General features: G+C 39.0%; 1 protein-coding gene across 1 annotated transcript; it reads right to left on the reverse strand.

Moving 5' to 3' along the window:
- Positions 1 to 10478: 10478 nt before the first annotated feature.
- Positions 10479 to 11504, reverse strand: LOC149078699 (disintegrin and metalloproteinase domain-containing protein 10 homolog). The gene has a single exon (XM_089241401.1). It carries the CDS (start codon positions 11502 to 11504, stop codon positions 10479 to 10481), a length of 1026 nt encoding a protein of 341 aa, XP_089097527.1.
- Between the last annotated feature and the right edge of the window lie 1981 nt (positions 11505 to 13485).

The raw sequence follows: 13485 nt of genomic DNA on the forward strand, positions 1-13485 counted from the left end.
TAATATAAAAATACAAGGCCACAGCAGGCGGAATTTCCAACGAAGTGGTTGAGTAAAAGATGCCCATAAGAAATATAGATGTCGTGAATAGTAAACTCTCGACACCCCAAAATTATCAACAAACATGTCGACTTAAGCGGATGTCAAATTAGCAGGCTTTCACTCTCAATTTTTGTCCAGTCGTTTTTGTGTACGTAATTATTATACATCCGAACAATTCCTTTAAATAAAATTTTAATTCTCATTAGTTTTAATTCAGGGTAATTTCATAATAGAATAAAAACAAAAAAAAATCACGTCATGAAAAATAATCAAGAATATTTGCTTTTCTTTCCAAAGAGAAAAACTTCTACACTATTCAGTTTATCCAGCGATTGTTCGGTTTTTCCCGAGTGCGTAGGAAGCAACGTATCACATCTAGAGCTTTTTGATGCATTATAGCGAGATGGTGCAGATATTTCTTCTTCATCTGAACTTTCCCGTTCTATTTCTTCGGAACATGAAACGCTTGCTCTTTGGTTGAAGGATTCTAGAATATCGTCGTCTTCTAAAAGTCGTGAAGTCACAAGATAAGAGTCAAAATGAAATTCATCCCCGATACAATCACCCGCAGCACTCTACATGAAAAATAAATTGAATTATTATAATTAATAAATTAATCAATTAATTATGAAATGGATTCATGGGGAAATGTCTTGTAATTGAAGTTGTGTGGTGAATAAATGAAATATTTTAACTTAAAAAAGTAATAAAGAGTAATCGAGTTGAGAGTTATTACGTCGTATAAACGGAGGAATTCGTGTAAACGGCGTTTAACGGTAAGTAAGTGATTTCGCGGGAATTCCCCGAGAATTTTCGTGAAATATGATTCCCGTTCTCCGTTCCCGATTCTCTAAGGCGACAAAATGTCGGGAATTTGGAAACCCTAGTTGAAAGTCTGTCTTCTCTCAGTGGAGAGACTTTTTCAAATAGGAAACTGGATCGTATTCGCACCTTACGATCCTGTCTGTAAGTCACAATTTATTGTGAGGAGGGAGGTGTATTCTTCATCATCATGCTTTAATGGTTCATAACAACTACAAAAAAACCGGTTAAATCATACCAAGGAGCTAACCTTACGAGGTGATAGAAGATATCTAAGGTGATAGACGATATCTAAGGTGATAGAAGATATCTATGCACGGTCGAATCCAGTAGCAAAGGCGGTAGAGGGTGTTTTTGGAAAGTGCACAACATCCCTTAATCAACAGCAAACATCGTGTGTATTTTCTCGACGCATTTACTGCAATAAGTGCAATCAACCATTCAAGGGTGCGAAGTATTGTAATCTGGTAGGCCTTTTCATAGTGCAACCTGATAACACAAATTTTACCACCAGTCATTGTAGCGCTTGATCATTATTTCGCGCAGCATAACCTTGATGGGTCCTTGCACCAATAAAAAACAAACTAAAATTTAATGACACTAAATCACCGGGCAAATTAAAATGTGTGTTAATAAATGCCAGGAGCTTGGGTAATAAGAAATTTTTTTAGAAACTATGATAGTTGTGGAGGGCTTGGATCTAATAGCCATTACAGATTCTTGGGCAAACGATGGGGATGGATCTTTCTTACATATCTCAGGATACGATACTTTTTTGAGAAATAGATCTGATAGGAGAGGGTGCGGAGTGTTGATATACGAGAAATCCTGTTTGAAGGCTAGAGAGTGTAACGTGCAGAGAAATGATATTGAAACCATATGGGTTGAACTTGAGAACAAAAGACGCCATAAACTTCAAATATACAAATACAACGCCACAACAGGCAATTTGCCTGTTGTGGCGACTTAAGAACATCATGGATCCCCGAGCAATTTTTTGGAGGCCCTACCTACTACTACTACACCACACATGCACCTCCGCCCACCCCCCCCCCCACCCCCGCGGAACCCGTCAACGAATCGGTACATGCGGGAATGTGCGTGTAGTGAAACCTGACGTGAAGTTTTTTTTTGTTTCTCTGTAATGCTTGTTATGTGTGGTGCTGCCATCTGCCACCAGTTTTTCTAATTGTGATTGAAGTGTTATGATTGAATGATTTATCGTTGTAGGACTGTTGCTCTCTGTGGCGAGACTTTTTAACGGGGAGATTGGCTCGCATTTGCGCCTTGAAGTTGGGAACCACAGAAAACCAACTTCAGCCACTGAACTTCAGCCACCACCACTGTGGGGTTCGAACCCGGATCCTCGCATCGCGAGTCCGTCACTATTGTAGGGGTTTGTTACAATCCACCGAACAGGGATCAAAACTACATCGCTAAATTTCATGATGAAATTTCCTACATGTGTAAGCGAAAGAGGGTTCTCATACTAGGATATTTCAATTACCCAGGTATTGATTGGGAAAACCTTTCATCTGGAAATCAGTATGTGAGACTTTCTTATAGACTTATAGGCTTACAGCATGTATCAGAAGCCACTAGGGGTTCTGCTATTTTGGATTTAGTTCTAACTAGTTCTGAGGATCTAGTTGAACATGTTTCGGTGGAGGAAGAGTTTTCTTCTAGTGAACATCGTATCGTCAGATTTCGGTGTAACTTTTTCTCAGGTAAGGTTGATAACAAAAGACTGGTTTCTTGTTTTCGGAGAACTAACTTTGATGTTTTGAGAGGAAGGTTAGCGGAAGTTTTCAAAGACCAGTTGGAATCAGTAGGGGTGGTAAGTCAATGGGAAGAATTTAGTACGAAACTGTCCTCTGTTTTGCACGACGGCATACCCTTTGCTCGCAAAAAAGCGTGTTTGTACATCGCACCCTCTATGGTTCCCGGATAGCGTGCGGAACCTTTATCTTGAAGAGAAAAGATCATTCAGAGAGTATAAAAGTGGACGAGGTGACCTATCATTGTTTACTGATAAAAGAAAACTGTTGAAGAAAGCGATAAGGGATAGTAAAAAGGAAGTTGAATCTAGGTTGGCAGATAACATTCGCTCTGACCCAAAATCATTTTTTCGATACGTCAATAATGGATGTAAGGGGACAGTTGGCCCCCTCTCGATAGGAGGCTCTAGGTTAGAGAGCAATGTAGGCATGTGTAGTGCTTGCAATGACTTTTTCGCGTCGGTTTTTAATAGAGATAATGATATTCGATGTACGGGTGTTGCATGGGGTAATAAAACCCTCAACGATATTCAAGTAGAAGACGTGGAGGTCCTAAATCTTCTAAGAAATGTATGTGCAAGCAAAGCACCAGCACCAGATGATATCTATCCCAGGGTCCTCAGGGAATGTGCTAATGAATTGTTGGGGCCAGTCGCACAGATATACAGGAGTAGTGTTGCTGAGGGTATCGTCCAAAGAGATTGGAAACTTGCTAATGTTGTTCCGATATATAAGAAGGGTAGTAGAGAAGCGGTGTCAAATTATCCTCCAGTGAGTTTGATGAGCTCCTTCTCGAAAATTTTGGAAATTATCATCAAAAGACAGTTTGTGAAGTGGATAGAAGAGAATAATGTATTGTCGGATAATCAGCATGGGTCCAGGAAGGGAAAGTCATGTGTAACTAACCTCCATTGCTTCTATGATCACGTGACTAAGGCTTTGGGTAAGAGCAAAAATTTCGACGTTGTTTACCTTGATTTCCAGAAGGCATTCGATCGGGTCCAGCATGGCAAACTCTTGAAGCGTTTACACGAGATTGGAATTGGGGGCAATATGCTGAATTGGATAGAATCGTGGTTGAGAGATAGGTCGCAACGAGTTATGGTGAACGGGGTATTCTCTGGTTGGATAGACGTCACAAGTGGAGTTCCTCGGGGAAGTGTCCTTGGCCCCATACTTTTTTCACCTTTTATCGATACACTCGATCAGGGTATCGATGGGATTACTAGCAAATTCGCAGATGATGTGAAGCTAATGGGGATAATCGAGAATGAAAGCGATAGGGAGTTGCTCCAGACCAACTTAAACAGGATTGCAGCATGGAGAAATGAATGGAGCATGACGTTTAGCGTTGATAAGTGCATGGTCGCTCATTTTGGTTCGAACAACCCACGGTTCTCTTACTAGTTGAATGCTGTCACTATCCCGGATGCAACTAGGGTCTCCGGTTTGGGAATTCTCATTGACGAGCGGCTTTGGTTTTCTGAACATTGTTCAGCGGTGGTCAAAAAATCGAATAGAATGCTTGGACTCCTTTTCAAAAAGGTCTCTTCGCGTTCTCCTAAAGTCATTCTTCCGCTTTTTCGAGGCTTAGTTCGTCCTGGACTGGAGTATGCGGTAAGGTTTTGGAGACCATACCTTCAGAGGGACATAGACTTGGATGACGGGGTGCAGAGAAGAGCTACGGTGTCCTTATTGGCACACAGGGCTTGAGTTATGAAGACAGACTTCATTTTTTGAATATGTTTACATTGGATGAACGCAGGTGTCGAGGAGATATCATCGAAGTGTTTAAAATTTTCAATGGGATGGATAGGATGGACCATGAACTTTTAGTACACCGTCAATCGACATTACCTCACTCATCACGGTACCACAGTAAAATTTAACTGTGTACCAGGTCATGTAGGAATACCGGGCAACGAGAAAGCAGACAAAGCAGCTCGAACAACGACTAACATTGATAATAGCCTTTTGATACCTGCCAGTGACCACTTCTCAATCCTCCAGGAAGTGATGCATCGCCGCTTGTTTTGATATCTTGTATCACCTCTCAAAGTGTGTCCCATGAATTTAGAATCACACTGTATCGCATGTAAAATAGACATGAAACAAATCTTGATTGAACTTAGCAACCGGATTTTGTTTAATATGCCGTATGGAAAAACAATACGTTATAATATTAGTTAATATTTTAAAAACAATAATATTAGCTTAATAATAAATTAATTAATAATTAAATTAATAATTAAATTAATAATTAAATAATTAAACTAATAATAATAATTAACTAATAATTAAATCTTAGCTAATATAATATTAGCTTAATTATAAAGTTTGCTTCACAATTTCAACATTTGTTTTATGTGCATGCTAAAATAACGTTAGCAAAACTTGCAAAGTGTAGCCATCCTAGGTTTTCTGTGATCGTAATCAAAAACAGTAAAACAGTATAAAAACCAATTACGACTACACTTTGCAAGTTTTACTAACGTTCCTTCACCACGCACAAATAACAAATGTTAAAAGTTCGAGAGTTCGAGGCAAACTTGATTCATATTATTATTTTTTAAATATTAACTAATATCACATCATATTGCTTTTTCCATACGTCACATTAATAGAAATCTGGTTCCTAATTTCATTCGAACAATTGTAATAGTTTTATTTAATAGGTGCCGCGATTGGTTCTACTTCATTGATGTCTTTCTCACACGCAATATAATACTGTAATGAGTAATTGTTTTCAATATTTTCCAAAGGCATATTTTTTCTGATGAAATGTTATTTTTTTTATCCGTTTATTGCTTATGGTACAAAAGTGCATAAGAAAAGCTTTCGTGTCGAAAAAATTCACAAAACATGGACGTTTAGAGTCTGAGAATGACTAAGGATGCTCCCGTGTATAGAGTTTTTTTTATGCTGCAGAGAAAAAATTTCCATATATTTTGTCACCCCACACAAATTCTGTGATCAGAGAAACACGTCTATACAGGTGAAATAAACGGCAATTCTATCTGTAAAAAAATTATAGGGCATATTTCTTGTAAGAATAAAAAAGTTCTACAATTTTCCCTTTTTCCCTTTTTACTCCACCCCGTCCCCTCTATCCTGGAGGTAGGCACTCTCAAGACTGAGATGCTTACCACGGCCTCCTCTTAAGTGAATTCATAGTGTGAATAAAAACAACAGCGAGGTTTGTCGCAGGCCTCAGTGCTAGTGTCCTGCCAATCCTATCCTTGTAGGGCTTATAGTGCTCCCATGAAACATTGAGGACAGATGCTTGATTTCATACTCAGGCGATATTCACCGACAACTCATATGAGAATCCTGATTCAATGATTAGTGTCATGATTATTTCAGTTAAAGTGTATGTCAGAGTTCTTGCGCGGGAGCGTTTCGTCTGATGGATGGTTATAATAGATCCATCCCCATTTTGCTCTTGATTTGTGAATATGCCTGCCAATTGACTTGCAGGACTGAAACCTCACGGGGCCCGACTATGAGCTGAACCGGGCACGGTCCCTAGGCTAAGATCTTTGGTGGACTTCCAGGTCGGACTGTTCACGTGCCCCTCTAATATGAATTTGTCTTATGAAAATCAAAAATGGAACCATACACAGTGTATCTGATGAGAATCATCTCGGGTCCTTGGGTAGGAGGCCTGAAAGGCCGCCCTTCTTTGTGGAAGCCATGCAGGAACCTCAGTTGGATAGGAGCATCGCTGATAAGATCTAGCACAATAATGTATGACAATAAATAAGTAAATGAAGAGGTGCTGCCTTGGTCCTCCTTCATTTTCACTGAAGCTATGATGTTATTGGGACGGCAGTAGGATCCACACTTTTTCAGAAAAATATTCAAAAATTTGTTTGAGTTCTGTGGAACAGCTTCATTATCATCAAGGGTTCTGCGAGAAACTTTACTGGAAACACCAAACATGAGAAATGGGCAGTCAGAACATTCCGGAAACAAACAGCACCACACTAGAGATATTTCTGGTATGGTGTTGGCAGGAAAAAGCATTTGTCGGAAGATGAATAAGCCTGTCGCCAGCCCTGCCAACAATTTCCACGGCCTCGATATCACTGCTGAGAAGAGGCCCCGATAGTCCCCCCAAATTCGAAACGATGGATCGAGCCGAGCATTCACGGCCCCAGCTACTACGCCACTTCTGAACTCGAGCACACATACCTTCCTCGGCTCCAATGTCACTGCAATGTCAAGCCTGGTGCTGACCCTGTATGCCCTTTGGCCACCTTCAGATGCCGCGACTTGTACACGTTTGAAACATTTCTTTCGTGTTTTCTTTTTCCCCTTTTTGCACGAATGACGCGGGCTTACCTCTCATTCGACGCGCTGTTGTATACAGTATTCGTTATAAAATCGTTCTTCTACCATTTATTTTCTCTCCCATACGCATGTTATTTCGCACCTCCCTTACAGCTTACACATACCTTCCAGTAGAATATGCGTAAAGAAATGTGCAGTTTTGTGTGAGTTGCATGTGAGTTTTCTGTAGCTTAATGACTGCGAATGGCGACGGTTCGGTTTCTTCTAGTGGCATGTGAATTTTCGTCCGAAATCAGTTCCGCTTGGAATACAGACTTTTTTAATTGGTATATGCTTCCATATTTCTTCCAAACCGGGTACGACTGCAGTCTTTTGTCATTAGCAATTTACGAACAAATGAATTGAGTCGAAAATATGAGTGTGTGTACCTGTCTGAGTGCGTAGCTAGTGTAGCGTTGGATTTTTGACCGTTGCCTTCTATATTTTAAATTGTAAGTGACATGTAACAATTGAATATTTATATTACTGTGCCGGTATTTGTATTATATTTGGCCTGCTGCTCTCTGTGGCCAGAATTTTTAACGGGAAAATCGGCTCGCATTCACGCCACTAGGTCGCCATCAAAAAGATGAAAAACCTTATAAATTCTATGGATTACTGATATGTATATATGACATACCAAAACTAGACCTTCTGCTGGCCTACCTCCAGACAGACACATCTTCGACTTCAGTCTTATCAGACTACTCACCGCCTGTTTATATATGTTAGGCCGATACATCAAATTATGTGAGTTAACGACTTATTTCTTAATATTTACTGTCTTTCCCGATGCCAACTAAAGTAATTTCACGTTTCTAAGTGCAATATTCACCGAGATATGCAAATTCGAAAAATTGGGGAAATTTGGGAAAAATAGCATTAAATGCGGGTAAAATGGTTTCCCCTCATTCAATGCTGTTTCTGTCCAACTTTCTTCGAATATCTCAGTGAAAATTTGAACTTAGACAGGTTGAATTTTTTTGTCGGAGACCAGGAAACAAAACTTTCCAATTGGGTTTTGGGGCACAGGGTGTCCGCATAAAAAGTTGACATTTTTATTTTAATAACTATGTAACCCCTGACAACATGAATCAAATATCTGAGTAATACACATTATTCGGGTACTTTTTCCAACTGGAAGTATGCCTCTAGGACCAATGGTTCGCCAGAAAAATGCCATATGCCCCGTTACCTATGCGCACTGTATATGAAATATAGTATGGACTGTTATGTGAAATATTGTGTTGTGTTTAAGCCAACACGCACGTTGCTTCGTTCGCCTGCGAGAGAGCGGTCACATTATGAACCAAAAAGCCACTTGAAGGTAGCTTGTCATCCAACGAAATATCAGATTTTCACCGTATCGAAATTGAAGTCAATAAACTGATAATTTTCTTATTTTAAAATCTGATTATTTATATTTTCCGATGGGCTTGAAATCCTGATAATGAATCATTATTATGTTCACACGAACAGTTTCGTCACTGCATACATGATTTCTCTGGAATGAATGGTTCAAACAAATATTTAAAAAATTTTCACATGTATTTTAGTTCATTTTTTTAAATTCATAGCAGGGATACAACATGAACCTATATCCTTGATACATGTATAATTGTTGAAAACGATGTGGAAGGTTGAACTTTTCAATTGTGATTCATTTGTGTGTGGCTACTCCCTCATTACTACTTTTATCCACATGAAGAGAATAAAATTAATAAAACTGCTTGCTACCACTTTTTGCGATTTTTATCACTATAAGGATGCGTATTTTGGAAGCTACAACTGACATTTCTCAATGAAGCCATTATCTTTTACACACAAAAAATAACTAATTTGGAAATAATAAAAATTTTATCCAGTACAGTAACTTGACATTGTAACACGACTGAAGACATTGTGTCGTCTTCAAAGCGCAGAGTTTACATTGATTAAAAATATTTTTTTTTAATTGGACTGACACAACACATAAAACATACAAATCAAACTGTGAAAAACACAAAACAATAAACTTCACAAAAAGTAACATTACGATGATACAGACACTTTGTGACCCCAAGGGATTTATTCTACTATGTTTATTTTGCTTTTTCGTTATTTTCATAAATTTAAAATTAATCAAATTAAATTCAAAAATATTTACACTTCAGACAATTTTTGAATAATTATCTTCCAATGGGAAAACGGGGGGGGGGGGGAGTAGAAAATTATTCATGTTCGCAAGGGGGCCACAGGAATGAGAAATGATTGAAAGGGGGTCATGGACAAAAAATGGTTGAGAACCACTGATCTATATCACTAGATAGTGGTGTCAACGGACGTGAATTTAAAATTCCCTCTACTTGATTGACAATATTTAACAGTTCCTCGTATGTTAGTTTCGAATTCCCAGCTACACGTTTCAAATGGTGCTTAAAGGATTTTCCCCGGCCTCCCACAAACCACCAAAGTCTGGGAGGTATAAACTGTCACTGAATACCTTCTGCTGATACCTTCACCTTGTCCATTCGCCATCAACCTACAATGAAAAAGTTGTTCTGTTGCATTTTTGAAATTTGGTGGAGATTTTCTGTAATTTTGACGCATGTTACCACAACGGATCATGATCACCCATGGATCCGTAATTGGCGTAAAAATGTTTTAGTGGCGGTGCTTCTTCAAATATGCGATCTGATATTGTCCCAAAATCTGGAGCTGAGAATTGCAACGTATTTTTTCCCGGTTGTTCACTATGGACTGAATGGATTTTTGGCAATATGTCTGACATGAGCGAAGTTGACGTTGGGTATGATGACCTATTCACTTCAATAAAAGTCTACCATTATCAAAGAAAACAGGGTAGTAATTTGGGTGGTGAGAGTGGATGTATATATATTGGCACCACAGTCGAATGTGTCAATGTTCGGTACTTCGCACCAACTATCAACAGCAATAGCAACAAACGTATTTTAAATGTAATGACGTGTGACGTCAAGCTGCTCAAAATTTAAGTTTTTGGAGAGATGGTATTAAATGGGTACTGGGATAAGAAGCACCCGAGATAAAAAATTCGCTATTTCATTAAATATTTATGCTCACAAAGAAACTGTTAATTTTTCTTACTCTAGTAGCCTTCACACTTCCGCTGAATTTGCTTTGCCAGGCTGTAGTTTCCGATCATCACTCCCGGTGTGTGTGTGTGCGCGTGTGAGATATAATTTGTGGCCCGACCAAAAATAAATCACGATCTCCCATTAATGTTTTAAAAAATCACATTTTTATTGCACGGCCTGAAGGAAACAAAAGGGACGAACGAGAAGCAAAAGTAAAAATTGAATGCAAATTGCAGTTACTTGAAAATATCAGAAAATTAGATCAAATCTTTAAAAACAATAAGTGTACGTGTTCTAAATAATGAATAATGCTTCAACACCATTCTCATCGGTGTTGTTATATCCATCTGTTCTCTGAAAAATTTTCCCTTTATCTTGAATCTTTCTGCAAATTTCGATCGAAACAATGTCAATTGTGTCGTTGGCGATGTGATCCAACATTATGTTTCGGGTGAGAATGAGCTGTGTGGTGTCTTCCTGTGCTATGCAATGTCTGGCGAGCAGAAGATTGCTGCTTGCAGCAGGGCCATATTTGTGGCAAAGGTTTCTTCTTTTTGATAATATAATAATGGCATGCACCAGATACAGTAATGACTGTCAGTATCAGCACAACAAGAATATACGGCCAAATTACAGCATCGCTTGGATATTCACCTGTGGGTGAAGTGCACCACCCGTAGCCATTACACTGGTGTTTACGTCCACATATTGTACCATGTGGTAGTTTTGGTCTGACTCGGTAAGGAGTAAGTCCTAGTGTATCACTTGCTATACACTTTCCATCTTTCAAACAACAAACTCGGCATTTAAATTTGTCTTTACATATGCATAAATCGAGTCCATGATCTCGGCAATAGCTGCTGTTGCAGAAACCTGAAGTGCAGGTATGGATGCCTCCACTACTATCTGAGCAATTTGTTCCATCTTTCTCATTGGTCTTGTTCCAGCAGTTTTTCAAAATACCGTCGCATTTCCCTACAATACATCCAAAGTTTTCTCTAGAGCAATTCTTTCCATGTGCTGATATTGTGCAGTTCGTGCAGCACAGATCCGACTTGTCGCTGCAAGTATAACCTTTACTACGACGGTAGGTACACTCTTTATCTCCATCCTTGTTGCCACCTTTCGGCGTACAGCACCTGTCTAATTCCTCGCATACATGTTCATCGGGGCCGCAATCACATTCTTCGTTGCCTTCTCTTATTCCATTCCCGCATTCTGGAGATAAGGGCTTCATGCATTCTCTTACGTAATCTTCTTTGAGCTTAGGGCGTATGTGATCGATACTGCATGGTGAGAAGTGATATTTATTTTCTCCCGGTGTGCCTCCTTGTACCATTACGTAGTTGTATATTCCATATGGCCTGCAAGTTGCATTTTCATCTATATCATGAAGAGCTCCAAAGGAATGACCAAATTCATGGATGAAAATCATCTTCAAAATTACATCCGGATTAGTTTTTACGATACCGAATTTTCCCCCACGATTCGAACAAATTCCTCCTCCAACTGCTATTCCCTGAGGGCCTTCTAACCTGTATCCAGTCACTGCGTATGTCAAGCAAGAATTATATGCATGACGAGTATTACCATCTGAAGTCCTCTAAATATGTGTCCAGGTCACTGAGACGTGTACTAAACGGATAGCCCGCTTCGTTCTTGCTCTCATAGATAATGAGTTTCCAAGGTAATATTCGGATAGTGTCATTTCCGAAATCTGTAGTGCGGAATGCCTTGTCGACTTCGTGCAACATCAGATACATGTATTGCAGAGCATTTTCCTTCCTCTGTTCGTACAATCCTGCATCGCCGATCATCTCAACTCTACACACCAGAATATTATGAGAATCCGAGATTTGTTTTCTTGTCATCCTTAAATCTTCAAATATTCTAATGATGTCTTTTGTATTTGTGAGGCTCGAGTTCGATACGTTGATGCTTTTCAATTCCTGATCACTCGGAGTGTACTTTTCTTCTACCATGAAATTTCGGTTACTCGAACTATTGAGTGTTCCCGTAGGTTTGATATCACGATCCCTATAAACAATCGTCTCTGATCGCATGTCGTTAAAATACGCGGAAGCTTGTACCAGATTATATGTAACATTCTGCATTTTGATTATCCCCTCGAAACTGCCACTGTCCGTTAGGTATCCTGAAACAGAATATTTGTCGTTTTCACAGTTGTAAAATTTACCTCTGAAAGGTCCGATGTATGTTGTACCATTCCCGTGTATTTCAACCGTGGTACTTTTCATCAGCGACTCCGGAAGTTTATCGGCCAATACCTCAACGTTGTGTCCAAAATAGTCGAAACTTATTATTATGTTATCCGGCGTATCCAATGGTGCTGCTCCTTCTTCATGCTCATCAAGAGATATGCGTAATTCCGTAATTTGGTACTGGAATAAGAATTTCTCCAGTTGAGATGAAACCGTTGAGAATCCACAAAGCAGCAACAGCAGCAAGAACGCTGCTTTCTTAAAGATTTTTGAAATATCCATTTTTCCCCTTTACCAATCATTCTGAATATGTCACGCAATGTAAATTCGCTATGAACATTTGTTGTGGATATTTTTAACTCTTGTAGAATTTCCCTCTAAATAACGGACAGCAATCCATCATGGGATTGTTGTTCACTACTGTTTGAAAATGGGATATCTCAGCTGCATAAATCTGTTGCTTTTGGAAAGACACAAATCTATTAACTTGGGAGCACGCGCGCTACAGGGAGGAACACGAGAACTTGCAAGGGGGGTGCCTTGCACCCCACTAGTTAATTTCTTCTGAAACGCGTTTTTTATTTAAATTTTAGTAATAAATATCTTGAAAACTACATTTAAATCAAAACGAATGAAATTATGAGTTAAATACCAGCATTTATTTGATGTGGATACTTACATTATTCCGTACACTCCGCGCAAAGACTGGTAGTATATTATTGACAAATATTCTTGCTGTACTTGGAGCAGCTTATTTTTGTCTTTTTCTAATGCACATAAAAAATAGCGGTTGTATAAAGTTTTCAGCTTTTGCAAATGGTTTGGAAGCTGAAAATTTTGTTCAGAATCTCCCTTTTAGTTGGACTACAGATTCTTTTACCATTTAGGATCTGATTAGTTGAAGGGCTGGGATCTTTCTAGATGAAAGGCAACCTTCTTTTCTTGAATTCTTTTGGCAGTTTTTTCGTTGATAACAAGAGCACCCTTGCACAACATCCACAATATCTTTGCTAGATTTTTCTCAGAATAGGTAGTATAACTTTTACGACACATACTAATCTGACTCATTTATAGATTTTTCATGCGCAGAAATACGTTTAAAAAATTTTGTAAGCATTTGATCTCATCAAATGCTTGCAAAAGGGGGGGGGGAAGGGTGATAGTACATATCGTAGCAAATCCGTGGGAAAAACT

Source organism: Pholcus phalangioides, unplaced genomic scaffold (genome assembly GCF_987345545.1).
Source record: "Pholcus phalangioides strain wild (caught in Gottingen) unplaced genomic scaffold, Ppha-v1.0 ptg000013l_1, whole genome shotgun sequence".
NCBI classification, from domain to species: domain Eukaryota; kingdom Metazoa; phylum Arthropoda; class Arachnida; order Araneae; family Pholcidae; genus Pholcus; species Pholcus phalangioides.